This window comes from Myxine glutinosa, chromosome 5 (assembly GCF_964187855.1).
Source record: "Myxine glutinosa chromosome 5, kmMyxGlut1.1, whole genome shotgun sequence".
NCBI classification, from domain to species: domain Eukaryota; kingdom Metazoa; phylum Chordata; class Myxini; order Myxiniformes; family Myxinidae; genus Myxine; species Myxine glutinosa.
The window spans coordinates 159,611,226-159,636,966 of NC_136265.1; the positions used below are offsets into that span (position 1 = coordinate 159,611,226).

The window sequence follows — 25,741 nt, forward strand, 5'->3', positions numbered from 1 at the left end:
GTCTAACGTGCATGATTAGCCAAACAAAGAGATTACCCTAATTAATATTTCCCTCCAAGGGTTGTCAATAAACCAAGTCGGTCGATGCGGGAAAGATGGCAGGAACTAAAAGCCACGCAGGCTTGAGGAAGAAATAAATATTTAATGGCCACAGCATGGAACCCGGATAAAACAAGACATAATAAGTAAGCACGATATTTAACAAACAGCACAGACACTAATCTTGCTCCTTGGTGCCGGATACGTGCGCACGCACACACACACACACACACACACACACACACACACACACACACACACACACACACACACACAATTAGGCACATTGAACTTGCAGGAATAATTGAAGGCTAACAGTCGTCCCCAGAGTGAATAGTGTGCAGAACGTGGCGAAGTACACAGCTGCAGCTTGGAGCATGGCATGCCTCACAGTCAACGGGCGGCAAGAGAGACAGCTGGAGACCAGATAGCAAACTTCGCCATGGGCCCAGGAGATCAAGAGAGAGAATGCGGAGAAGGGCAAAGCCACCACCTTTATCAAATCAGCCCCAAGGCATTCCATCAGCGCCCCGCAGGTTTCGGTCAATGGCACACACTCGCACACAGTGACAGCCTTACCCAATGGATGACACCGATCCTGAACCAATGGACGCCATGGCCACCAAGCAGTACAGGCCAATGGCAGCACGCTACCTTGCTTGCTACCACCCGAGAGCGGCCAACTTCCACAGTCTCAATCTTCTCTTGAGAGCTTCAATCAGGCAGTGCAGCACCACCTCATGTCATCCCCCATCTTGGCCCATGGTCTTCTTAACCCAACCCTCTTACTTGCTGGTTTCAGTGTTTCCTCGCCACCCTCTCTTTGTTGTCCTGCTACCCTACTGTCAATTTTACCTTGCTCTTCAATGAGCCTTGTTCTTGTGGAGGAAAAATGTCTCTGAAATAAATATTTTTAGAGCAGAAATCAAACATGTTTTGAAAGGCCAATTTTACCTGACTTTCCACTGCTGTCTGGTTCATAACTCCTCCTCCTACAGCAATAGTCACATTACTGTTGTTAACACGAATTATTGTTTTATTCTAAGTTTACAGGTCTTCCTTTATATAATGTGAATGAATGATCGTTTTAAGGCCATTTTCCCCACGAGAGCGGGGGTTAGCCTTGCGGGCCCCATGACAATCATGGTTCCCTGTTTGAGGCAATGTTTTTATGGCCGGATGCCCTTCCTGACGCCAACCCTTAGTCGCCTCTTACGATGCGCAGGGATACGGTGTACCTATTCTAAATCGGGGTACACACGGTACACACCTTTATATAATGTGAATGAGGAATTTTTATTTGGTCCGATTATATGAATGCAGAATATGCTTAAAGTTGTTGTTAGTTCCACTGACCATTACAACCCTCCTCCTCCCACCCTCCTCCCCCCACAACCATACCCTCACCCACCTCTCACTTCTCCACCTATGTTGGGCTCATCTCAGAGGCTGCCAAGCCTCCATACTGGGCTAAATACTCAGCAGTACGACGCTATATCCACCGGTTCTGCACATCAAGCTACCTTGAACTTTCCATCTCAATTATCATTGGACTCAATGTGCTCACAATGTCAGTGGAGCATTTTAGACAACCAGAGGTATGTGATATTTTGGAATGTTACAAATACCAGGTTGAGTCGGTAAATAATAATTACTGAATGATTGGAGGAATATAGATTATGTATGACAGTACAGACAGGAAATGACATCACCTGACTTTTTGTCTTTCTACAGCAATTGCATCACACCCTGAGGTACTGCAATTATATCTTCACTGCTGTCTTTATCCTTGAGGCCCTGCTAAAGCTCGTTGCTTTGGGAATCTGGCGTTTCTTCAAGGACAGGTCCAGACTTGATTTCAACATTATCTCCATCAGCAGGCACTTACACTCAGACATGCAATCGTGATGGATCTCAAGGATATGCTATAGTGTCTACATTTAGTTTTTTAAATGCTTGATTCTTTAAAATCTCAGCAAATTTCTGCATTGATTTAAATTGGTGTTTATTTGTATTGGTCTTCAAGAAAGACTGAAAATGGATGATATATTACAAGGTGGGGCCCCTGTCGGGAAAGGTGTGGCAGGATATCGCCCCCACCCTCCTTCCACCATGTATACTGGTTATATGTATAGTATCATGAATGTTCGTATCAGAGAGTTATGTAATTATTGTATAGCAACCAATTAAAAATGAAAAAAATGTTCATTATACTGAACAAAATGATTATACAGGATATATGTATACACACAGGGTGGTCCAGAAACCCTGGGTACATTTTGAAGAATGATACCTGCAACAAGCAACGAAGTTTATTGTTGTTCCTTGGTGCAAAACAAAACATGAATATTTTGCCCTATTTTCTACATCTCCCCTTGTTAACCCCCTTGCCCACATTTCTTCTTCCACCACCTTTAGCCAAGTATTTCTCGGTCTTCCCCGTCCTCTACTTCCTTCTACATTCATGACCAAACCAGCTCAACCTGTTTCTCTTCACAGGATCCATCGCAGGCTCTATTCCCATCATCTTTCGCAATTAATCATTTGTCTTCCTCTCTCTCAGCGATACTCAACACATCCACTGAACCATTCGCATTTCCACCCTTTCCAGCCTTCGCTGCTGCTCTACGTTCATTACCCATGTCTCGCTCCCATAAATCATAACACTTCTCAAACATGCAGCATACACCCTTCCCTTCAGCTTCAACGACACTCCCCTCCTCGTCAGCATGCCACTCAGTTCCCGAAACTTCGCGAATCTTATATGTATATATATATATATATATATATATATATAATATATATATATATATATATATATATATATATATATATATATATATATATATATATATATTTATGTGTCAGACCACCAGATTCTTGTACCAGATGCGCTAAACATCGACTGCGTATAAACGCCGTTGAAAGGCGGCGCCGCGTGTTTCACCGTTTTCGCTTCCGGATTGATCGGTTATCAGCAATAAACCTCTGGAAATATACTTTTATTGGACACAGTTTCGTCTTATATTTCACCCATCGACGGAAAAATATACGATCTTTCGTTCTATGACAGTGGCATTACCGGTTATGACCGTTGAAGCCTGAATTTTGCTTCGGACTCAATGGTCATTTTCCGCGATTCCGCAGCAGCATTCGCCTGGTGGCGCGCTAGTCGCTACACGTGTTTGTTTAGATGATTAATGATACTGATAATGAATAATACTGATACGTGACTGATAATGATTGAGACAGTCATCATAGTTTGTGCAATTGATAAGACCTGTACACGCTGCTCAGTGCTGTGCATCCAGTGTGCATGATATTTTATTCATATACTGGACAAAGAATATCGTTTACTGAACAATGCTGTACTTGTATGTACTTTGTGAATTAGGCTCACAAGATAATGACTTGACCTTTGAATCACACTTCTGGCGGCCAACTTAATATCCCGTGGGGTTTTCATGTGTAAGTAGTATGATGCCACATGCATTTCTTGTCCTTCATGGATAAGTCAAGCCTCGTGTACATACGTCTTGTAAATGGGGCTTCACCAAACATGTGTGTGAAAATTCTATACATGTAGGCCTACTCGTCATTTTGCCTTGATATTTTGGCATGACAGCTTGGGCTAGCGTACAGATGGCGGGTGATGATTTACAGTATTTGTGTACAGTTGCAATGCAGATTATGCTTGAAGATTCAATGCAGATTATGCTGTACATAATAAATATAGCAGTAGTAGAAGAAACATGTGCGTGTTTGTTTCCCATAAATTCCAATTAAAATCAGTGCTGGTCACAACTTATTTGCTCGGAAAAAAGTGAAAAATACAGAATATTGGCAAGGTGGTAAAAAAATAATTGGCACTCGGCCAATAACTCTTATGGTACTTTTATTTACTTTACTTGTCCAACATTATGCTTGAAAAAAAACCTTTAAACCCTAGAAATTGATTCTGATTGTAAATTACTGGTTGGTATTTTTTGCGAAATTTTCTAGATTTCCTGGCATGAAAAGTTGAAAAAATTGACATTTTGGGGGAACACATGAAAAAAATTTTAAATTTTTGTTTTCATGAATTTGTAATTGCCCAATTTGACCAACCCTGCTATTTTATGAAGGTACAGGGTTGGTACTTTAATGCTGCAGGTATAACTCGAAATCCATAATTTGAGCATCTGGTACAAGAATCTGGTGGTCTGACATGTATATATATATACTGTATATATATATATATATATATATATATATATATATGTATATATATATATATATAAATATATATATATATACATGTGTGTGTGTATATATATATATATATATATATATATATATATATATATATATATATATATATATATATATATATATATATATATATTTATATATATATATATATATATATATATATATATAATAGCCGGCGAAGCCGGTGTTGTGAATGAACGCGTACGTATTATGTTGAAAAGCCATATTTAGCTGAATCCTTTGAGAATTTCGAAGCTTTGACGCACCAAATCGCTCCATGGAGGCCGCCATCTTGCGGATGCGGAAGTATGCATAAAAAATTGCCAAAAAGTTCAATAGGAGTTTGTTTCACCCGTCTTTTTTTGATTCACAATCTTATGCACCTCTAATTTGTAATTAAAATACTTTAAGACCAACCTCGTTCCCCGGGCCCACATGGGCCCTGGTTATCTTCAACGAAAATCGTCACCAAACACCGGAACCAATGAGATTCGTGCATTTGAAAAAATATTTCAAAAACCAAATCGCTCCATGGAGGCCGCCATCTTGCGGATGCGGAAGTATGCATAAAAAATTGAGAAAAAGTTCAATAGGAGTTTGTTTCACCCGTCTTTTTTTGATTCACAATCTTATGCACCTCTGATTTGTAATTAAAATACTTTAAGACCACAACCTCGTTCCCCGGGCCCGCACGGGCCCTGGTTATCTTCAACGAAAATCTTCACCAAACACCGGAACCAATGAGATTCGAGCATTTGAAAAAATATTTCAAAAAAGCTTATTACCGCGTTTCAGAGGCTCAAAACGGTGTCAAATATTCTAAAATTGACGAAGAATTATTTTTTAGAAATCTTGCGGCTGTAGGGCATAGTTTTTCACGGCCGGAAATATCCGAAGTTGAGACGGAATTCACCGAATTAATCAAGAAGGAAATTTTATAAATTTTAATCTCATCCAGAATGCAAATGGTGTCATTTTGAACTAGGTGCGGTACCTACTACACCTACCTACCACTAACTACCTAACCTACTGATGCCATAGTGATGGGTAAAATAGTGGCAAGAGGCTTTGGCTTCGCCGGCTCATTGCGGCTTTGCAGTAGGGTTCTAGTAAAAGGCAGTGTCCGTGTGTCCGTCCATCTGTCTCCTCCATAACTCCAAAACCATGAAACCTAGCGGCCCCAAACTTTGCATGCATACACCTGGACCTCCATGATTAACGAGGTGCTCATAAGAAAAGTACCCGAAAAAGGCTTACCAATATGGGAGGCCGCCATCTTGGTCAACCCACTGCCACCCGCTGGGTTCTTAAGCTGCCATTTTATTTTGGCCTACTCAAACGTGCCTTGCCTTGGAAACACGACCGATTATCATTGCATAATTGAAGCATATCATCAAAATCTGGATTCGGATATGAGGATTGGATGCTGTAGAGTGTAGACTAAATAAATGTCCACCATATCTGGAGTGAAATCTGACAAAATTTACCATTTCTAGCGATTGTGACAACTAAGTGTATATATGCATTTATTTAAGCGAGGCTGTCATTCTCATTCTGGGGTTAGTTTTTTATTTATTTAACTTAATAATAATTTTAACTTAATTCATACTTCCATGTGATAGGATGTCACTCCATTGTACCTGCGATCTGTTTTTAAAATTCCTCAGCCATTTCAACCAGAAGCAATCAGCTTGCTATCGCTTACCAAGCCAGCCGTTCCTTATCACCCATTTTGTTGGAGTGCTTGATGGAGTGCTCTCGCCACTTTACGAGGGCTCTTAATTAAATAGTCACAAGGCTGGGGAGGTTTTGGTGTGTTATAACACCCTTTTTCAATATGATTATCTGAAACTTAATTCATACTTCAATGGGATAGGGTGTCACTCCACTGCAAGCACTAGCGTAGCGATTGGATTGGAGGGGGGGTGGGCGAAGGTGGCGGCCGCCCCTGGTGGCACTTTTGGTTGGCCAAACACTGCCACGGCCACCCCGGGTGGCACTTTTGGTTGGCCAAACACTGCCACGGCCGCCCCGGGTGGCACTTTTGGTTGGCCAAACACCGCCAACACTGCCAAGGAGACGCGTTTTTTGAGTGAAACATTTTGTTTTAGCAAATGAACACTTTTTTAGGAGTCGGTACTGCTGTTAAACTCAATTCTGCAGTAAGGTGGCGGCCGCCCCGGGTGGCACTTTTGGTTGGCCAAACACCGCCAACACTGCCAAGGAGACGCGTTTTTTAAGTGAAACGTTTTGTTTTAGCAAATGAACACTTTTTTAGGAGTCGGAACTGCTGTTAAACTCAATTCTGCAGTTTAAATTTTGAACATTGGTTCAGATTAAGAGTTTGTAGAGCATATCACATTTTAGTTTTTAACCGTGTGTGGAAATGAAATAAAGGTACGAACACCGCCCAGTGAAGTCTGGAGAGTTGTATGAGAATGGAGGGAAGAGTGGGAGGGGTAGGAGGGATTAAGGGAGAGTTGTATGGGGGTGGAGGGAGGAGTGGGAGGGGGGGGGATTGGAGGGAGAGTTGTATGAGGATGGAGTGGTGGGTGTGGGGGGAGGAGGATATACAGTCAGGTGAAAAAGTAAGTACACCCCATGTAAAGTTTTGACTTTTTCAACATATTTCAACATACAGCTATTTGATCTTCATTTCAACAATATTGATAGATAAAGGTGATATAATAGAACAAATATCATGAAACATTTACATTTTGTAGTCCATTGTATAATTTAAATAAACATAAATGCAAATTTCGCATGTGGAAAAAGTAAGTACACCCCTACATTTATCATGACTTCAAATACCTAAAATTAGAATCAGGTGCACCAGCTCAGGTGCAAATGATTAGAACATTGTTAGAGAGGATCTTGGAGGAACCTGTCTTATTTAAACCTCAGACATTTAGTTTGGTTTGCTCTTTGTTGTTGAAGTGTGCGGCGTCACCATGCCGAGATCAAAAGAGCTCTCTGAGGCCTTCAGAAAGAAGGTTAAAGATGCCTACGAGTCTGGGAAGGGATTTAAAAAGATCTCCAAACAATTTGAAATCAATCATTTGACTGTCCGGCAGATCATCAACAAGTGGAGAAGATTCCAAACTACTGCCAACTTGTTCAGGCCAGGCCGCCCCAGCAAGTTCAGCCCGAGAGCAGACTGCAAGATGCTGAAAGAAGTATCTAAGAACCCCAGAATGTCATAACGGGACCTGCAGGTAGCTCTTGCCACTGTTGATGTCAAAGTGCACGAGTCTACCATTAGAAAGAGGCTGCACAAATTTGATCTACATGGGAGGTGTGCCAGGAGGAAACCTTTGCTGGCCAGAAAGAACATCAGGGCAAGACTAAAGTTTGCCAATGAACACCTCGGCAAAGACCAGCACTTCTGGAACAATGTGCTCTGGACAGATGAGTCAAAGGTAGAGCTATTTAGCCACAGTACCAGAAAACATGTTTGGCGAAAACCAAAGACAGCATTTGACCACAAGAACCTGATACCAACTGTAAAGCATGGTGGTGGAAATATTCTGGTTTGGGGCAGCTTTGCTGCATCAGGGCCTGGGCAGCTCACCATCATAGAATCCACTATGAATTCTTCATTGTACCAGAGGGTGCTTGAGGATAATGTGAGGCCATCTGTCGGAAAGTTGAAGCTCAACCGAAGGTAGACCTTGCAACATGACAATGACCCTAAACATACCAGTAAATCCACCAAGGAATGGCTGAAAAGAAAGAAATGGAGGGTTCTGGAATGGCCAAGTCAAAGCCCGGATCTAAATCCCATCGAGATGTTGTGGGGGGATTTGAAGCGAGCTGTGCATGTAAGAAACCCCTCAAACATCGCACAGCTGAAAGAATTCTGCATGGAGGAGTGGGCAAAAATTTCTCCCAGTCGATGTCAGAGACTGGTAGACAGTTATAAGAAACGCCTACTTGAGGTTGTTTCTGCCAAAGGGGGCAATACCACCTATTAGAGCCAAGGTTGTACTTACTTTTTCCACATGCGAAATTTTCATTTATGCTTATTTAAATTATACAATGGACTACAAAATGTAAATGTTTCATGATATTTGTTATATCACCTTTATCTATCAATATTGTGGAAATGAAGATCAAATAGCTGTATGTTGAAATATGTTGAAAAAGTCAAAACTTTACATGGGGTGTACTTACTTTTTCACGTGACTGTATATATCAATCAATATATATGTGGAATTATTGACGTGCTCCAAACTTGGACCAAGTCATGACTGCAAACCCACAAGGGTCTCTAGCAATTCAAGAATGCAAAGTTAAAAGCTGTCACCAGGCAGATGAAAAGTGACGCTACCGGCCGGTTTCGCCCTTGTTGGGGCTCATCAGGGCAACACATCACTGTTTCATCCACTTAGTGACCGTGTGTGTGTGTGTGTGTGTGTTTGTGTGTGTGTTTGTGTGCCGTTGGTTGTTATGTCCATTTACGGGTTTCAGGAGGTGGAACGGAGTCCTCCCAGGACCCAAAGTATCCACCTCAGCTTCGGTAAGGGATCACGGTTCATGGACCAAGCTGTTCACCTTTTTTTTTCAGCTGGTTCCTGAAACGTTCACCCTTTCCTTTACTCCCCCATGCCTCATGTATGGAATACATTTTGCGTTGGAGGATTATCTCCTTCTCCTCAACACTCCAGGTTTCCGTTTGTACTTTTCTTCCCTGGAGTATTGTCTTTGATGGTGGTGAGACAGTTAGCACTTTCCCAGCTTTTTGCTTTGGTGCATAATCATGTCTCTTCACAAGGTGATGTTTTTTCTCGCTTGAGAAGGTGCAGTCATTATTTTTTACAGCGCACTTTCCTGCTGCTCAGAGTGGCCAAATAGGCATAAGGTTTCCCCTATAGGGGGGCCTGTGACTCTTTGCTTGAGATTTTTTTCTTTTTATCAAAACAAAATGTTCTATCGTTTCCTTGCGTGTGTGTGTGTGTGTGTGTGTGTGTGTGTGTGTGTGTGTGTGTGTGTGTGTGTGTGTGTGTGTGTGTGTGTGTGTGTGTGTGTGGAGCCTCTTCTGTGATTTCTGTACAATTGCATACCCATGAGGGCTAATTGCCCTGAAATTTGCTGTTTCACATTATTTTCACATGCGGAAGGTCAACATCACAATAAAAACTTGCAATTCTTAATAAAATCAAAGTTAAAACATGAAGTGATGGCGTTTTGGCCGAGAGGAGCAGAGTTTGGTTTTCGTGTCAGCACTTTCGCGTTGCCTTCCAAGGTGAATTATTTGTCCGGAATCGAACCAATTGCATTTTAAAATTATTTATATTCCAAATGCAGGATGGACATATGTACAAAGGTTCCTTAATTCTTAATCAACCATTTATTTCCCCCTCACTTTATGAAACGCCAGTCTCTTTTCACAATCTTGAGGAATTGTGGGAGGTCAGAGCCAGAAAAGTGGAGGTAGATCTAAAGGAAGGAATGCTAGTGAAAGCCTTGTACAGAAGACCTCGCAGACATTTCTATCGGATGTAGACCACAGCATGTAAGCCAGGTCTTGTTCTGACTTTATCATGCCATGTGTCTTGTGGAGCAGGTGGAACCAGTTGGACATTGCCATTGTCATCCTCTCCATTGTGGGAATTGTTCTGGAGGAGATGAAAATGAATCTTGTCCTGCCCTTAAATCCAACAATCATTCGCATCATGCGTGTGCTTCGCATCGCTCGAGGTGACTTGCTACGACTTCCTGTATCCCTCAGCTTCTTCTTTGGACCATTATGTTTCGCTTTTTTCTGCAGCCTGCCTGCCTCTCACCCTCTGGCTTAATTCCTCTTCTCTTCAGTCTTCTATTTCTTTCCTCCACTGTTGGCTTTTCATTAAGACAATGACATAATATGAATGCATATCACATCGAGTTTGGACAGGATGAAATAATAACATCGTACGATAAACTACAACAGTGACAGATTTTAAATCGTACTCTTCAATGATTGGCAGGATGGGAGAGCAACAGGGATGGAAATGTTTCCCCCTCTTCCTTGTGCCAAATCCTAACAGTGTTGAAACTCCTGAAAGCAGCGAAAGGCATGCGTGCGCTCCTGCACACCGTCATGCTTGCTCTGCCTCAGGTAGGCTGAGGCTACACAGACACGCTTGGGTTTGCGCAGCGAGTACAATATGGAGATGGTTGCTGGAAGGTTTAAAACAAAAAAACAGATTTTCACTGCCCAGGGCACAACTGGGATTCACGTTGTGCATGTCATATATTTATTCATTCTTACTGAGCTGAAGTACAAAGCTCTCTGTGTGTCTAACACAGCTCTGGAGGTACGACAAATTGAAGATAGACATTATTTACAATAAAATCAATAAAACAAAACACATGCACTTTCTGTAGTTTTATCTGATCTAAAACAACCGATTGCCCTTTTGGATAGTCTCTCTATGTAGCAGTTTGGAAAAGGAAGCCTGGATTGGCTGGGATGCGACTTAAATTGTGAATGTAACAGCTTATAACAGTGATTTTGATCTCACACTCATTGTGGAGCTTGTACCTATAATCTTGCGGGGTCAAAGGTTGGATGAGATGAAATAAGGAGGTTGTGTCTCATGCAGTTATCGTTCATTAATATGTATTTATTCGTTCATTCAATTATTCATTGTTTTTAATTTATTCATTCAAGTGTTCCTTGATTCTGTTATTTCTTTACTCATTTGTGTTTCATTCATGGTTATTCAGTAAGTCATTCATTTATTCACTTGGTTGCTTTCCATATTTCGTATTCTTCATTCTGAACACCTGCTGTGTCATTATTATGAACACCTGCATGGTTGTTCATCCATACGAGACAGCAGAGCATATTCCATATTGAAAAAGGCAGCAACAGTTGAGAAATTTGATGGTGTATGTGCTTGCAGGTGGGGAACCTCGGGCTGCTCTTCATGCTCTTGTTCTTCATCTATGCTGCTTTGGGTGTTGAGCTCTTTGGCGAGCTGGGTGAGTCAGAAAATAGAGACAGAGAGAGTGTGTGTAATTAATCAGTATAAGAATGGAGTTAAGAGCTCAGTTAACATGCACCGCGGCCTTGTCTCGCAGGGCAGGAATAATGGCGAGAACTAGACATCACTTTGGCTAATTTAAATTTTTCTGGGCCCTGCTTCGTGATCATTTGGCCATTAATTTGGAAGTTAAGGGTTGTTTCTTTGCACAATAATTCTCTATCCCAAGATTGCAGGGTCTTTACCAGTAAAAGAGACATCTCAAATAATTTCTGACTTCCACACTGGTGACTTCCACACTGGCAGAGCCTGGTGTTGGCTTAGCGGTTAGGGTGCCGGCTTGGGATCCTAGGATCCTGGGTTCGAATCCCGGTCGATCGCTGAATTATCGCCTGGGGGGTTGACTCAGCCTGTCATCCTTCAGAGGTCGGCAAATTGAGTACCAGTTCACTGGTAATTCCCTGTGTGTCGCAAGAGGCGACTAACAGGGTTGGCGGCAGGAAGGGCATCCGGCCATAAAACATTGCTTCAAAAAAAGGGGACCATGGTGCCAGAAAAAGGCCAACCCCTGCTCTGTGGGGAAAAATGGCCTCTAAAGGCGGCTCTACACTGGTTTGTTCATTTCAGTCCGTCTCAAAGATCATGTTTTCTCATTGTATTCTCGGTAAGATAATGAATGTCATGAATAATTGTTTGATGTCATGAATATTTATGCTCAATCCCTCACAGGAGGTTTTGTGGAATCGTTAACGACACTTTCTGAGCTTGTGCCACATTTTCAAACAAACAGCACAGTTTGCCAGGAAAGTTCGCACATTGTGGATTCGCCTTTGAGCTCTATAGTTTGTGTTTAATTCATGACGCGACTCCAAAATGTGAGCTGCATCACTGAGTGTAGCGATATTCTGAGGGGAGATTAAGCTGGCTGTCCCATGTGCTAGCATTTGCTGATACCTGACAAAGATCCCACAATTATGACATTGTTTGCTAGTATCAAGGCCAAATTGTGCATTCCTGCCCTGATCTAGAAGGGCCGCTGCATAAGCCGCAACCTCCTGAAATGATGATAGCAACAGCGCAATCGCGAAACAAGCATATTTTGTATTTGATTCCAGTATCGAAACATGTGGTGGCTTATATCCTGCATATTTGTTGTTCAGTGTGTACAGAAGAGACCCCTTGTGATGGTTTAGGCCGCTATGCCTCCTTTAGAAACTTTGGCATGGCGCAGCTCACACTCTTCCGCATCTCTACTGGCGATAACTGGAATGGCATACTCAAGGTTTTTTTAATCCTCCTGATCTCATCCATACATCATCTAATATCCATTTGCAATTCTGCAAAATATCGTGTTTGATAATGAGCACATTTGTGGTAGTTTTTTGTGAAATTGTTAATAATAATAATTTTGCTTACCTGCATGTTGAAATATTTAATGATTTTTCAAAATTTTTCCTCCTTTTCAACCCCCAATGGAATGTGTGGCAATCACATAAATGTTAAATATCTGATAGATATATTGTGACACATATAATGAGTATGAGTATATGACAAATATAATAGGCCACAAATATTTTTTCTTGTATATTGTATTCTTTTTTATCCTGCTTTCATAATGCATTCTCCACCACCCCCAGGACACATTGCGCTCCTGTGCTGACGATTCAGTGGAGTCTGAGCATGGTTGCTGTGGCTATGACGCCATCGTGTCACCGATCTACTTCGTCACCTTTGTACTGCTAACACAGTTTGTTCTTGTCAATGTTGTGGTGGCTGCTCTCATGAAGCACCTGGAAGAGAGTAATAAAGAGATGGCGGAAGAGGCGGAGGCTAAGGCCAATGAGGAACATAATGAAGAAATGCAACGTCTGCGAGGGGAAAGGGAACTGGTTGGTGAAGGAGAGGCCAATTCCAAAGAAAAGGATGGGGAGAGTGTTTCTGGTGCAGTTCGAAACTCTTCTGACAAGTCATCGCTGTCTCAAGGAATGAGTGAGGTGAAGTCATTATTTTTATTTAATAGTTTGTTTGATTTATTTATTTGAGTACCAGCTTGCTGGGATGAATGATCCCGGTGTGTACCCCGATTTAGAATAGGTACACCGTATCCCTGCGCATCGTAAGAGGCGACTAAGGGTTGGCGTCAGGAAGGGCATCCGGCCATAAAAACATTGCCTCAAACAGGGAACCATGATCGTCATGGGGCCCGCAAGGCTTACCCCCGCTCTAGCGGGGAAAATGGCCTTAAAACGATCATTCATTCATTCATTCATTTTCAGTGATCAAGGCTCAGGGAAGAGCTGAATGACTGGTGATGAGAGTTTAACACAACAACAATGTAGCAGGGGGTTATGGGCAGCCAAGGGATGGAAAAAAACAGGCAGTGTGGCAATAGACAGTACAGTGGCTGTACATTATTGAAAGGACAGACGAGTAGCAGGAGAAATATGGTTGAAGAAAGTGCAGCTGGATTAGAGAAGAGTCAGACAAAATGGTAAAGTTCGGGATTTTGAACGTGCTCTTCTTGTACAGTATACCATGCCTTTAAGTTATGATTCCATGTTGAACAGATGTTTATGCTTTGCCTCTCTGCAGGATTCACTCGAGTTAAGAACACCAGAGCCCGAGGTTTCCATCCTTCCACTTTCCCAGCTACCACCAATTTATTCAATCTTCACTCCCCCAGAGCATTACCTCCCTCACCAAACTCCAAAGGTACGAGGTTGTAGAACGAATGGTGTTTTTTTATGGTTGAACTACATGTCCACTTTGAAACTGTTTTCAGAAGTGTTATGAATTATTATTATCTTTGTCTTACCCGGAGTTCATTCTAACTCAAAACAAGTGTGTTTCTATGGTAACCACGATAACTTTTATTTTTGAAGGGAAAAGTACTGTAACATCTTCTCTTTTTTTCAAAGAGAATTTTTAATTCTAGTGTTGGTAACCAATATCTACAATGACATGTGTCCTGCTTTAATGCAAGTGCTGGAAATAAATGTGGTGGCAAGTGAGATAAAATGGAGCAGTTATTCTCAACCTACTTACCATAGTGTGTCACACCTGCAGCTCTCGATGTGTTATGTGGGCCGCACGCACACAACGACTTCCTGTGTATCTATTTTTTAAATATTTTACATGTCTAATTTACTCCACAGCTCCACTCGAACAAATCGTGGGTGGCAGCGAGTTGTTTTTTTTCTGTACCAGAAATTGTGCAAGTTAATCAAGGAGCATGCTCTAAAAAGTCTGGAGGTTTTAAAAAGTTTTTTTAAATAGTTTTTTATTTTATTTGTCAGGCACTTGTACCCAAGGCATGTGACTTTTAGAACACTCATTGGTTACTGCATAATTTGTGGTTTAGGAAGAAAAACAACTTTACTCTTTCTTTTTTTTAAGCAAGATATCACTGAGGTCGCAGCAGCATATACCTGTTCAACACTGCATTCAACATTCAACCCACAGCATTTAACCCCTGACTATCACTTCTCCTTCTCCCTCCTTTTGCTTTAAATATTTCCCTATTGATTCTTGTCTTTTTGCAATTGTTGTTTTCATGTATTATTATGCATTATGTTTTCCACTCTGTCAAAGCGCCTTTGGGCTTCTTGAAAAGCGCTATACAAAATAAATGAATTATTATTATTATTATATATTATTACATAATTTCTGGAAAAAACAAGAACGCCAAACTCGTTGGAAGCAATTTCTTATTTTGGAGGCATTTTGCAGCAAAAAATGTTTTCTTGTATTTCAGATGCATTTTTCCATTGTCTACTAATGTTATTGTAATTCACAACAAAATTCACTGATGTCTGATAAGGTCTTTGTCCTGCACGTTATTTATGTACAAGGTCCATAAAGCTTTTAATCAACATAAAACGAGAACGGCACTCGGTAGAGTGCATAGTCTTGCCTCACGCACGCATTCTGAACAAAAATACCATCATTAACTGAACACACTACTATTATCACCCACTGCTATTATGATCCATCTACAGTGCATTCATAAAGTATTCATACCCCTTGACTTTTTCATTTTTTTTGTGTTACAGCCTGAATTTACAACAGATTAAAGTGAGATATTTTTTGTCACTGATCTACACATAATACCCCATGTCAAAGTGGATTTTTTTTTGTTGTTGTTTTTTACAAAATAATTAAAAATGAAATACAGAAATATTTACATAAGTATTCAACCCTCTGAGTCAATACTTATTAGAAGCACCTTTGGAAGCGATTGCAGCTTCTAGTCTTCTCAGGTATGTCTGTGTCAGCTTTGCACATCTGGATTTTTGGAGTTTTTTCCCATTTTTCCTTTCATATTTGCTCAAGCTCTGTCAAGTTGGATGGGGAGCATCGGTGAACAACAATCTTCAAGTCTTTCCACAGATTCTCAATGGGATTCAAGTCTGAGCTTTGGCTGGGCCACTCAAGGACTTTCAAGTTATTATTCTAAAGCCATTCCAGTGTTGCTTTGACTGTATGCTTAGGTTCATTGTCCTGTTGGAACGTAAATCTTCTGACAATTTCTGAAGCACTCTAAAGCAGGTTCTCCTCAAGCATTTGCCTGTATTTCACTCCATTCATTGTTCCCTCTATCCTTCCAAGTCTCCCAGTCCCTGCCGCTGAAAAACATTCCCATAGCATGATGCTGCCACCACCATGTTTCACGGTAGGGATGGTGTTAGATGGGTGAGGAGCAGTGCTCAGTTTCCGCCAAACGTAGAGCTTTGGATTCAGGCCAAAGAGTTCGATTTTTGTCTCGTCAGACCACAGAATCTCTTGCCTCATGTTCTGAGTCTTTCACGTGCCTTTTTGCAAACTCCAGGCATGCTGTCATGTGCCTCTTTGTCATGTGCCTCTTTGTGCCGACAGGTTCTCCCATCTCAGACAAGGAACTCTGTAGTTCTTTCTGGCAGAGTCGTCATTTGGTTCTTGGTCACCTCCCTGACCAAGGTCCCTCTTGCCTGGTTGCTCAGTTTGGTCATAGAGTCAGCTCTAGGAAGAGTCTGGGTAGTTTCATATTCTTTTCATTTCCTAATGATGGAGCTCACTGTGCTCTTAGGAACTTTCAATGCTCTAGAAATTGTTTTATAACCTTCCCTAGATCTACCACAATTCTATCTTGGAGTTCTACGGACAGTTCCTTGGACTTCATGGTGGAGTTTCTGCTCTGACATGCACTGTCATCTGTGGGACCCTGTATAAAATTCTTAATCATGCCCAATCTTTCTTAATGTATTTCTTTCTTAATCATGTCCAATCAATTGAATTGGCCACAGATGGACTCCAATCAATTTATAGAGCAATTTCAAGGATGATTAAATGAAATTGGATGCACCTGAGCTCATTTTGGAGTGTCCTAGCAAAGGGGTTGAATATTTATTGACTCAAGACATTTCAGGTTTTCATTTTTAATTATTTTGTTAAATTTCTAAAAAGAAAATCCACTTTGACATTATGGGGTATTATGTGTAGATCAGTGACAAAAAAATCTCAATTTAATCCATTTTTAATTCATGCTTTAACACAACAAAATGTGAAAAAGTCGAGGGGTGTGAATACTTTCTGAAGGCACTGTACACGTATCATCCATACACCCTATTGCGTCAGATACATTGTCCTTATCTCTAACTTTATTGATTTATTATTAGGATATTTAACAACCAAACAGTCTGGTGTTGGCTTAGCGGTTAGGGTGCTGGCTTGAGATCCAAGGATCCTGGGTTGGAATCCCAGTCGATCGCTGAATTAACGCCGGGGGGGGGGGGGAGGGGGGGAGGGGGGGGGGAGGGGGGAGGGGGTTTGACTCAGGCGACTGAGTTGGTGAGTTGGCGGTAGTAAGGGCACCCAGCCATAAAACATTGCTTCAAAAAGGGGTCCACGGTGCCCGAAAAAGGCCAACCCCTGCTCTGCGGGGAAAAATGGCCTCTAAAGGTGGTTATATTTAACAACCACTTTTGTGCACATTAAGGCTAAATTGCATCAATGAGGGTGAATATGGAAAATAATAATTTATTCCCCATTGCTAGTCAATCATATGTATGACATTTTGCATCTATCTGTTAAGAGGTTCTAGAGAAGTTTTGTTTTTTTACGTTTTTATTTTCAATCCAATATGGCCACCAGTCTACGTGACTGATGACATCATAAATTTAATGATTCACACATCGGGTCATAGATCAAATGGATGAAGTTTCTGATTTTTTTGGGATAAAGATTTCGATTCAACTAATTATGCCTGGAATACCACTTCACCAATGATGTCATCGTTATCTCCCTATATATCCCATAGGGATTTGATGATGTATGTCATTTCAATTTTTTTTTTCATTGAGCAGCTTTGGAGAAGTTTATGTCCAATTTTTTCCTTCTAATCCAATATGACTGCCATATATTGTGACCTATTGCATCAAAGTTATCAATAAATTATTATCCATGGGGAGTCCCTCTTATGTTTCAGGTTTCACATTGATCGGACAAGAGGTTGCAGAGAAAAAAAATTGAAGCGAAAATATATGGGAGTGGACTTAGCCAGACAGGGGCATTACAATAGTCTTGCATTCCCTTCAAGGGAAGAACAATAAATCAGACTGTATAAAATATGGCGATATTCTGTGTGTGGGTACATCTGATATATAATTTTAGAATCTAAAACGGCTGGGCCAACCTCCACCAAATTTTGCATACGTTCTGGGGGTACCCAGGGTCAGATCATGGGCACCAAAAAATCCCCCTCCTTCCCCCACCTCCCTCTTATCCCCTACCTCCTCCCCCCACCCTGCTGTTATGGCAATTTAATTGCAATGTCAATGATACATTCAAGAGGTACTGTACCAATGTACCATGTAGTATATCCTAAACCCATGATAAACATCCCCTGTTTCAATCTTGAATGTTAACAGCTTGAATGACATTGTTCCCAAATGGCCACATTATAAGACTGGATTAACCTATAAAAAATTTGATTTCTCATATTGGTTGATTCTCAATTTTGCAGGCACAGAAGAGTCCACGGCATCATCCCCTTGTACAAACACCCTCTCCAGCATGGCAAGACCAGTCTGAAAGGGTCTCCACAGACATGCGAACACGACATCAGCCAATACGAGATAGCAGCAGTGACGATGGAAATGACAGCTGGGAAGGTGATTGCTAAAACTTTTTGAGTTTATGAACAGGCTAACCCATTTAACAGACACAAGCATTTTAATGATGGAATGCCCCTACCCTGCAAGGGTTACATTACTGGAAAATAGGTACTCAAAATATATCATTACAGTATAGTATAAGTGATATTGGGGAAAATATTTGATCTTTGGAATATCAGAAGGTCAAATGGTACATGCATCAACCTCCTCGACTCCCCCCACCAAGCCCATAAAAATACACCATCCTGAAGTGGGCACAAAAATTATTGGTCGATTTAGCTTTGTTGAAAAATACAGCCTGGTGTTAGCTTAGCGGTTAGGGTGCTGGCTTGGGATCCTGAGTTGGAATCCCAGTCGATCGCTGAATTAATGCCAGGGGGGTTGACTCAGCCTGTCATCCTTCCGAGGTCGGCAAATTGAGTACCAGCTTGCTGGGATGAATGATCCTAGTGTGTACCCCGGTTTAGAATAGGTACACCATATCTCTGCGCATCGTAAGAGGCGACTAGGGGTTGGTGTCAGGAAGGGCATCCGGCCATAAAAACATTGCCTCAAACAGGGAACCATGATTGTCATGGGGCCCGCAAGGCTAACCCCCCCCCCCCCCCCCCCTAGTGGGGAAAAATGGCCTTAAAACGATCATTCATTCATTTTTTGAAGACATTATCTTTAGGTTTGTTCCCTCCCATCCCAGGAGAACGCGTGAGACCAAAACGAGAAGCTTGTGAAGTTTTGCCAAAGACACCATACAGGATGTCTGTATCACGACGGGCACCTGTAACCCGACGCCCCATGTCTCGGCATGGAAGTAGACTTCAGAGACAGGTGGGTGAACGTGGTGAAGACTGAATAATTTAGCCTCCATAAAGATAATCGCCATCCATATGAAAAAGTGCATTATTGTCAAGGTTTAACAGGCCTTATGCTCATGACCCACTGTTTTCTGGGAGCTACACCAATATTTTTTGGTGAGAATCGATTCGTACATACTCGTACATTTCTAATATGAAATAGGACATGGCTCAGAGTATAGAATACCTGCTACATGTTTCAAGCTGCGCTTACGGAACAGAGACTGACATGTGTGCAGTTTGCCCCGCTTGCTTGCATGCTGTTACATTGCTTTGCCACTTGCATGGCAGCTAATGTAGCACCGCTGCTGATCGTACCCATGGCGCAACGATTGCATCGGTACTGCACAAGGTGCATCCTCTCCCTCAGTGTTCCATGGAAATTTCCTATTTGGAGCTCTTTTCCTTTCTTCGCTGCAAATTGCCAAAAGACAGAATCTTTTTTCATGTAATGGCTCTGCAGCATGGTGGTCGGGACTTTCTTTTTCAAATCGACATGAGTCTTGTTACATGGCCTACAGGACTCGGCTTGCTTGGGGTTTGCAAATTCCGTCTGCGGGTGTTCCTCGCAGCAAACTTGATGTGTCCCTTCTACTGAACAGAACTCCCCGTACCCAGACGAAGGCCCGAATCCTCATGGTTTCATGGAATCGTGACGGCGTTGGAAGCCGAGCCCATGTAAGTTCAAATGGGGGCACGACCAGAGAGCCACGCCCAAATTTGATGGTTTGTTTACTGAGAAATATAGCAGCCACATGACATTAGCTGGAATCCTGGCTTTCATTAACCGATAATTTAACCAGATGCATCTTCATTGTCAGCGAAAAAGCACGTGCTTGCTTGTAGCTGTACTTTGTGAACAATTTTTATTTTTCTTAAAATTGAGCAAACTTTAGTATGTGGTCCAGTGTTTTGATGCCCCATAGATCACTAAATAGCAAATGGGTAAGATACAACAAGCCTTTGGATCTGTACAGTAAAGGAGTCGTACTGTTCCAGAATGTCAAGAAATGATCACGTCCTCGTCATCAATAAAAGAAACCCCTTTCCCATCGTTGGACTATGGACAACATACAATCTGAGCATCCACCAATCAAGAAACTCCGATTCACTGATCCAGAAATTATGAAAATGCATTTCATTGATTGACATTCCGACCTGGAAACTTTGGTGCACTGACCTACCAAGCAAGAACCTTTAATACACCTATCCTGTTCCTGTCATCAGGAAACTCCCAACCAGAAAGGTCTACCTACTTTGCTCATCCCACAATCAAGATACTGCACTCTGCTCATTCATTGCAAGAGGCTTGTTGCATCACATCCATTTGTGATAATGCTTTATTTTCCACCTTTTTTGTCTATATCTCATTTTGTATTTATGCATCAACTGTAATGTAATTTTTATCTTACTAGCATGTCATGACCAAATCGCTCGTTTTTGACTTTTCCATTGTTATCCTATTTGTTTAGATGGCGATTTGCCTCGACTCCCTTGAAGCAGTGTGCTCTCAGGCTCCAGGTGAAGGAAGCCCCATTGCTGAGGAACCCCCAAACTGTATGCCGTGTCCATCGCAACTATCTGCTCCACAGGAAACAAAAGTTGCTAGGCAGAGCCTGAGCGCTAAACTGGTGCTGTATGCAGACGATGTGGACCCGGCGGTTAATCAGATGCATGCATTCAGCAGCGCTGTACCTAGTTTTGGCAGGGAACACCATCGGTACTGTGCCTCGCCATTGAGGTCTAATTTAAGGTCACATTCTCGTTTAATGGGAGGATCCGGAAAGTTGTGCCATGAAAGCGACAACCAGCCATTCCTCAGAAACCAAGGTGGAAACTTGGGAATAAAGTGCAACAACAGCAGGGTCAACCAAGATGCAATTGGTGGCCCGGAACTGCGGGGATCCCATCGGAAACGAAAACCAAATGAACCAGCAATCACTGCAGAACCTCCAAAGGGTTCCTATGGGAAGAGACGAACGTTGCATGTTTGGGCTGGTGAAATGGGGAGCTCATCGGAGATCCCTGATGATGAATGTCAGCAATCAGCCCACACAAATCGCCTCCTGGCTGGCCCAGCCGCTTCCCTAGAAACACCCGAAAGGCGGGACTCGGGCAGCAGCTTGTCGGACCCTCCACAAGATGGGGGTACCAGCCCAGCTCTGTGCACACAGGCTTGGTTGAACTGGCACACTAGCGACACATGGGTTCTGTCAGATGAGCAGGCCACAAAGGGACCTGTGCCACAGAACATGGCAGGTCTTTCACAAGCGTTTTACCACAAGGAGGATGATGATTTACTGATGAACCCAATTGTTCCAGAACAGTGTCGTTTTTAGCTTCAGTCTTTCGGGATCCAACATGCTTCAGCTATTTGCGATTTACAAGCACTGAACTTCAGAATTTAACAACAAAATACAACGAGCAGTGCTGTGAATCACTGCAAAAGACTTTAAGAATATACTTTTACAGCGACAAAAATGTGAATGGAATGCTGTTTTTATGAAAAGAAAAATTGCATCACTGCAAAAAACGTATTTATGATCTGTGCTTAGCATTAAATCAAGACATGACTTTAAACTGCAAGTTGACATGTGATACGTCGCTCAAATAGGTAGAAAGGAACAGATAGCAATGGATTTTAATTGCTGTACGAGACCAAAATTAGATCCATCGACTTGCGGCTTCGCCAACATTAAGGCTTACCGGGCTTGCATAGAATGGGAAAAGAGGACAAACGATAAAAAGGAAAAGATGGAATGAAAGGCTAAAATCTGTACAAAGAGTACATAATTTTGGCTACACAGTGGATGACGACCAATATGATTTACAAAAGCCTACGTCAGCCACCAGTCTCGGACAGCTGTTTGGAGCCCGTCAGAAAAATAAAAAGAAGAAAGGTTTGCAAGACTTCAAGAACTACACATCACGGACACAAAAACGACAACTTGAAATCATTCCTATCGATCTCTCGCACACATAATATGGAAACGGCACCAAATGTTAGGCTCGGGCCAGGGTTGAGGCGTGCACACGAGAAAAGTAGATAATTTCCGGAGAGAAACAATATAATTAGCAACCCTACACTAAAAACAGACATGCATATTAAAAAGAAAGGGAAACGGATGTAAAAAAGACATCATTATTTGCGGAGCGATGAAGACGCAGTGCGATCAGGATGAGAGAAAGGCAGAGGCGAGAGCGTTTGAAAAGCGTAGGTGTGCTGAATATTTGATGCTTTTCGGAGCTTTGCAATATGTGCAGACGTGGGTTCGAAGCAGATACGTCTGCTTTGTTTTGCAGCATAGGAAGACGAGAACAGTAGTATAATTTTTGGGCGGAGAGAGAGGAGGAAAGCAACTTTGGCAGCTGTGCATGCAGCTTTCCCAGTACTATGCCAAAGGCTGGAATAAAATCAGCAGCATTTGGTTTTCTTTGCACCAGCACTTTACAGCACATATTTGTGAAACACGCTGGTGTCATGTCTGTAACACACTGTTGTTGTCAGTTTAGGCATACTGTCACACAGTAGCAGCACGATTTAAATTTGCCTATTCCACCAAGCCAATCCATCCATCACAACACCTCCCACCCTCACAATCACAATCGCAAACATGTTTTCCATGTCCAGGCCAAAGCACAGCAAAACGACCACATTTGCTCCAAGATTTACGCAGTGCATTCGGAAACGTATTGGTGTGCGAGCTTGACGCTTTTGACACATGCTCTCATTAGATCTTTCAAAATACAGTTAAGTGCTACAGTTCTCTTTAAATAATAGGTATTTGACGCGTTTCAAACAAGGAAGCAAAAATACAGCAATTGCTTTGTTTAAAAATCAAATAACACTTTAAAATGCAACCTACTCTCTTTTCTTCTCGTCTTCATCTGTTCCATCGCCTTGTCCCATTAACAATGCTCCAGCCGTTCCCGATACTATTCCCCTGGGAAAGCCATTTGTGGTGTGGATTCTAGGAAGAACTAGAACGGCACTCAGTAGAGAGCATACCTCCGTTGGCCGTATCACTCAATGGTGAAGAATCACGAAAAAATTCTACTAGCTGGATCCGGATCCGGATCTTCACCGAAATTGAATCAATTCTTCCTTGTCACGCACACAACCTGTCCAACAAGTTTCCTCCAAATCCGTCCATAACTTTTTGAGATATCCTGCTATGTATCGTTTTTGGCCCAATCTTCCAGTGTTAAAGAATCACTCAAATTTTTTTTTTAATTTTCGTATCTGAATCCATATTCAGATCTTTACCAAAATTGAATCGTCCTTGTTAAATAACCAACTCGTCCACCAAATTTCGTCCAAATCTGTCCACAATTGTTTGCGATATCCTGCTATGTATCGTTTTTTTCCCCTATCCCCCAATGGCAAAGAATCACTTTAAAAATTCTAGTAACCGGATCTTCACCGAAATATAATAATTTCGTCCTTGTCACATATGCTACAACGCTGCCAAATTTCGTCCAAATCCGTCCACAACTTTTTTGAGATATTATGTTCACAAACGGACAAGACAGGAGTGAAAACATAACCTCGATTCACCTTTGGCGGCGGAGGTAAATATAAAGATCCACAAGGTTGGTAAAGCCATGGCAAGATGTTTACAAACACGTTGGTACTGGAGGATTTGTGGCAGGTGTTGGAGGAGTGAGGAGCTGAGTATGACACATTGAGTGTAATCCCACAGGTATTTTTGAATTTATTGCATTGATTACCAAATTTTAGGCTCCTGTCTGAATGTGTTTAAAAAAGAAATTCTGATTTTTTAATTTTAATAAATAGCTTTTTCATGCATCGAATACTGAACATTTTGAAACATAAATTGCCATTTGCCTTATTAGTTTCACAAAAGTTTGCACACACGTTCTTTCCTCGATTGCTTGAGTGGTTTTCCAATAGCATTGCATAGCTACAGGTTTGGAGATGAAGCTGACCAGGTTCTGTTTGTCATCTCTATTGGCAAATGATAGGATGGCTGCAATGACAACTTGTACAATAACACTGTACATATGCAGAAGTTGAGTGATTTCTATTTTTGCAAGCAGGTTTTCACATCTGATAAAAGATTTGGTGTGATGATAATATGACGTCTGCCATTGTAAGCCTGCACGACGGCTCTTCCAGGTATTATTTCTGCACGATGCATGAACAACACACGATTAACAACTGGTTCAGTTGAACAAAGCCATTTCAAGTAAGACCTTCGCCTCAAAATAACACATTTACATTATTCCATTTGTTTAGGCCAAATATATTATCGTCCCTTTTTGCCATCCTTGTATTTTTATGTCAGTTGCTGTTGAAATGCAAACCTTTTTTATTTTTACATTGTTTACAGCATAACCAAGTTGACTGCAGTACAAGTGAAATGGCCGAAACTCATTTTTAAAAAGCATATGTCTCAGTTGTTCACAATTAAATCTGAGAACAAATCAAATGTCTTACTTTTCTTCTGCCTTTGTCAGCCTATTTGAGCCCTCGTCTCCTGCTTGGTCTACAAGGTGGTTATCTATCATCGACAACAATTTTTAAGATGCTTGTACTTCTGATACAACCAACAACCCTACGTCCACTACCTTGTGTGTGTGGTGTGTGTGTGTGTGTGTGTGTGTGTGTGTGGTGTGTGTCTGTGTCAACCTGCATCAATTGTTCCAAGAAAATATCGACTCAATATAACAAGACTGAAAGTCGAACAGCGGCGTGGCCGGGCTTGTAAAATATTATAAACCACAAACACACTTGATTAGCTTTTTAAACAGTCGCTATTGCTGTTTATAACATTAAACAAAGAAATTTGGAGGAATCCTGACATCCGTGACGTAAGTTTTACTTCCAGAACTGAGGGAAGATCTACTGTAATCTAGATACCCCACAAGGGTTGGGTTAATGACATGGCATCAAAAAACCGAGGCGAATTCTTTTCTTCCATGGTTGTTAGTACCGAACATCGCTTATCATTGATTCATGAACCACACACCACTTCAATCCATCAACTTTGTATTCACGACATTGGGATTAAAGTGTTATGGTCATATTTACTATATTATTGCCACTAGTAGAGTACCCGCCCCACGGGCAACCCTATGGGTGATCTTGTGCCAAGCGTGCAACACACTCAGTGCATGCTGCACCGTTACCAAACCTCCACACAAATAATATCTCTCCTCCTGCAACAACCCCCACAATCTCAAGTTTACTGGTGACGGAAGCACATCATACGTTGCCCGCAACAGGAAACTCAACAATATTGGCTCCATCCTCCAAATATCTTGCCACTTCACTGCCCTCACCCACACACCTTCCCAACTAGTCCAAGCACCTTGCTGTGCCTGTCTGACTGCTTTCACATATCTCCCCTCCTCTTCCTTTCTTCTCACTTCCCTCTCAACCATCTTCCTCCTCTCTTTCACACATGCCTTTCCCCATCGCTCATGCTCCATCCACCCCAAGCCATGCTTCCCA

The 25,741-nt window shown here is 41.8% G+C and overlaps 1 protein-coding gene across 1 annotated transcript in view; it reads left to right on the forward strand.

The window, feature by feature from the left end:
- The window catches only part of LOC137426869 (voltage-dependent T-type calcium channel subunit alpha-1G), a 313,379-nt gene extending 288,666 nt beyond the window's left edge, over positions 1–24,713 (forward strand). The window contains exons 27-37 of the mRNA XM_078778945.1: positions 1,486–1,637; positions 1,774–1,883; positions 9,857–9,990; positions 10,320–10,390; positions 11,181–11,259; positions 12,422–12,543; positions 12,899–13,255; positions 13,854–13,973; positions 18,262–18,409; positions 19,107–19,237; positions 20,736–24,713. Of these exons, the coding sequence (XP_078635071.1) occupies positions 1,486–1,637; positions 1,774–1,883; positions 9,857–9,990; positions 10,320–10,390; positions 11,181–11,259; positions 12,422–12,543; positions 12,899–13,255; positions 13,854–13,973; positions 18,262–18,409; positions 19,107–19,237; positions 20,736–21,602 (2,291 nt within the window). The 3' untranslated portion in view covers positions 21,603–24,713. The remainder of the gene's footprint in view (positions 1–1,485; positions 1,638–1,773; positions 1,884–9,856; positions 9,991–10,319; positions 10,391–11,180; positions 11,260–12,421; positions 12,544–12,898; positions 13,256–13,853; positions 13,974–18,261; positions 18,410–19,106; positions 19,238–20,735) is intronic.
- The last annotated feature ends 1,028 nt before the right edge of the window (positions 24,714–25,741 follow it).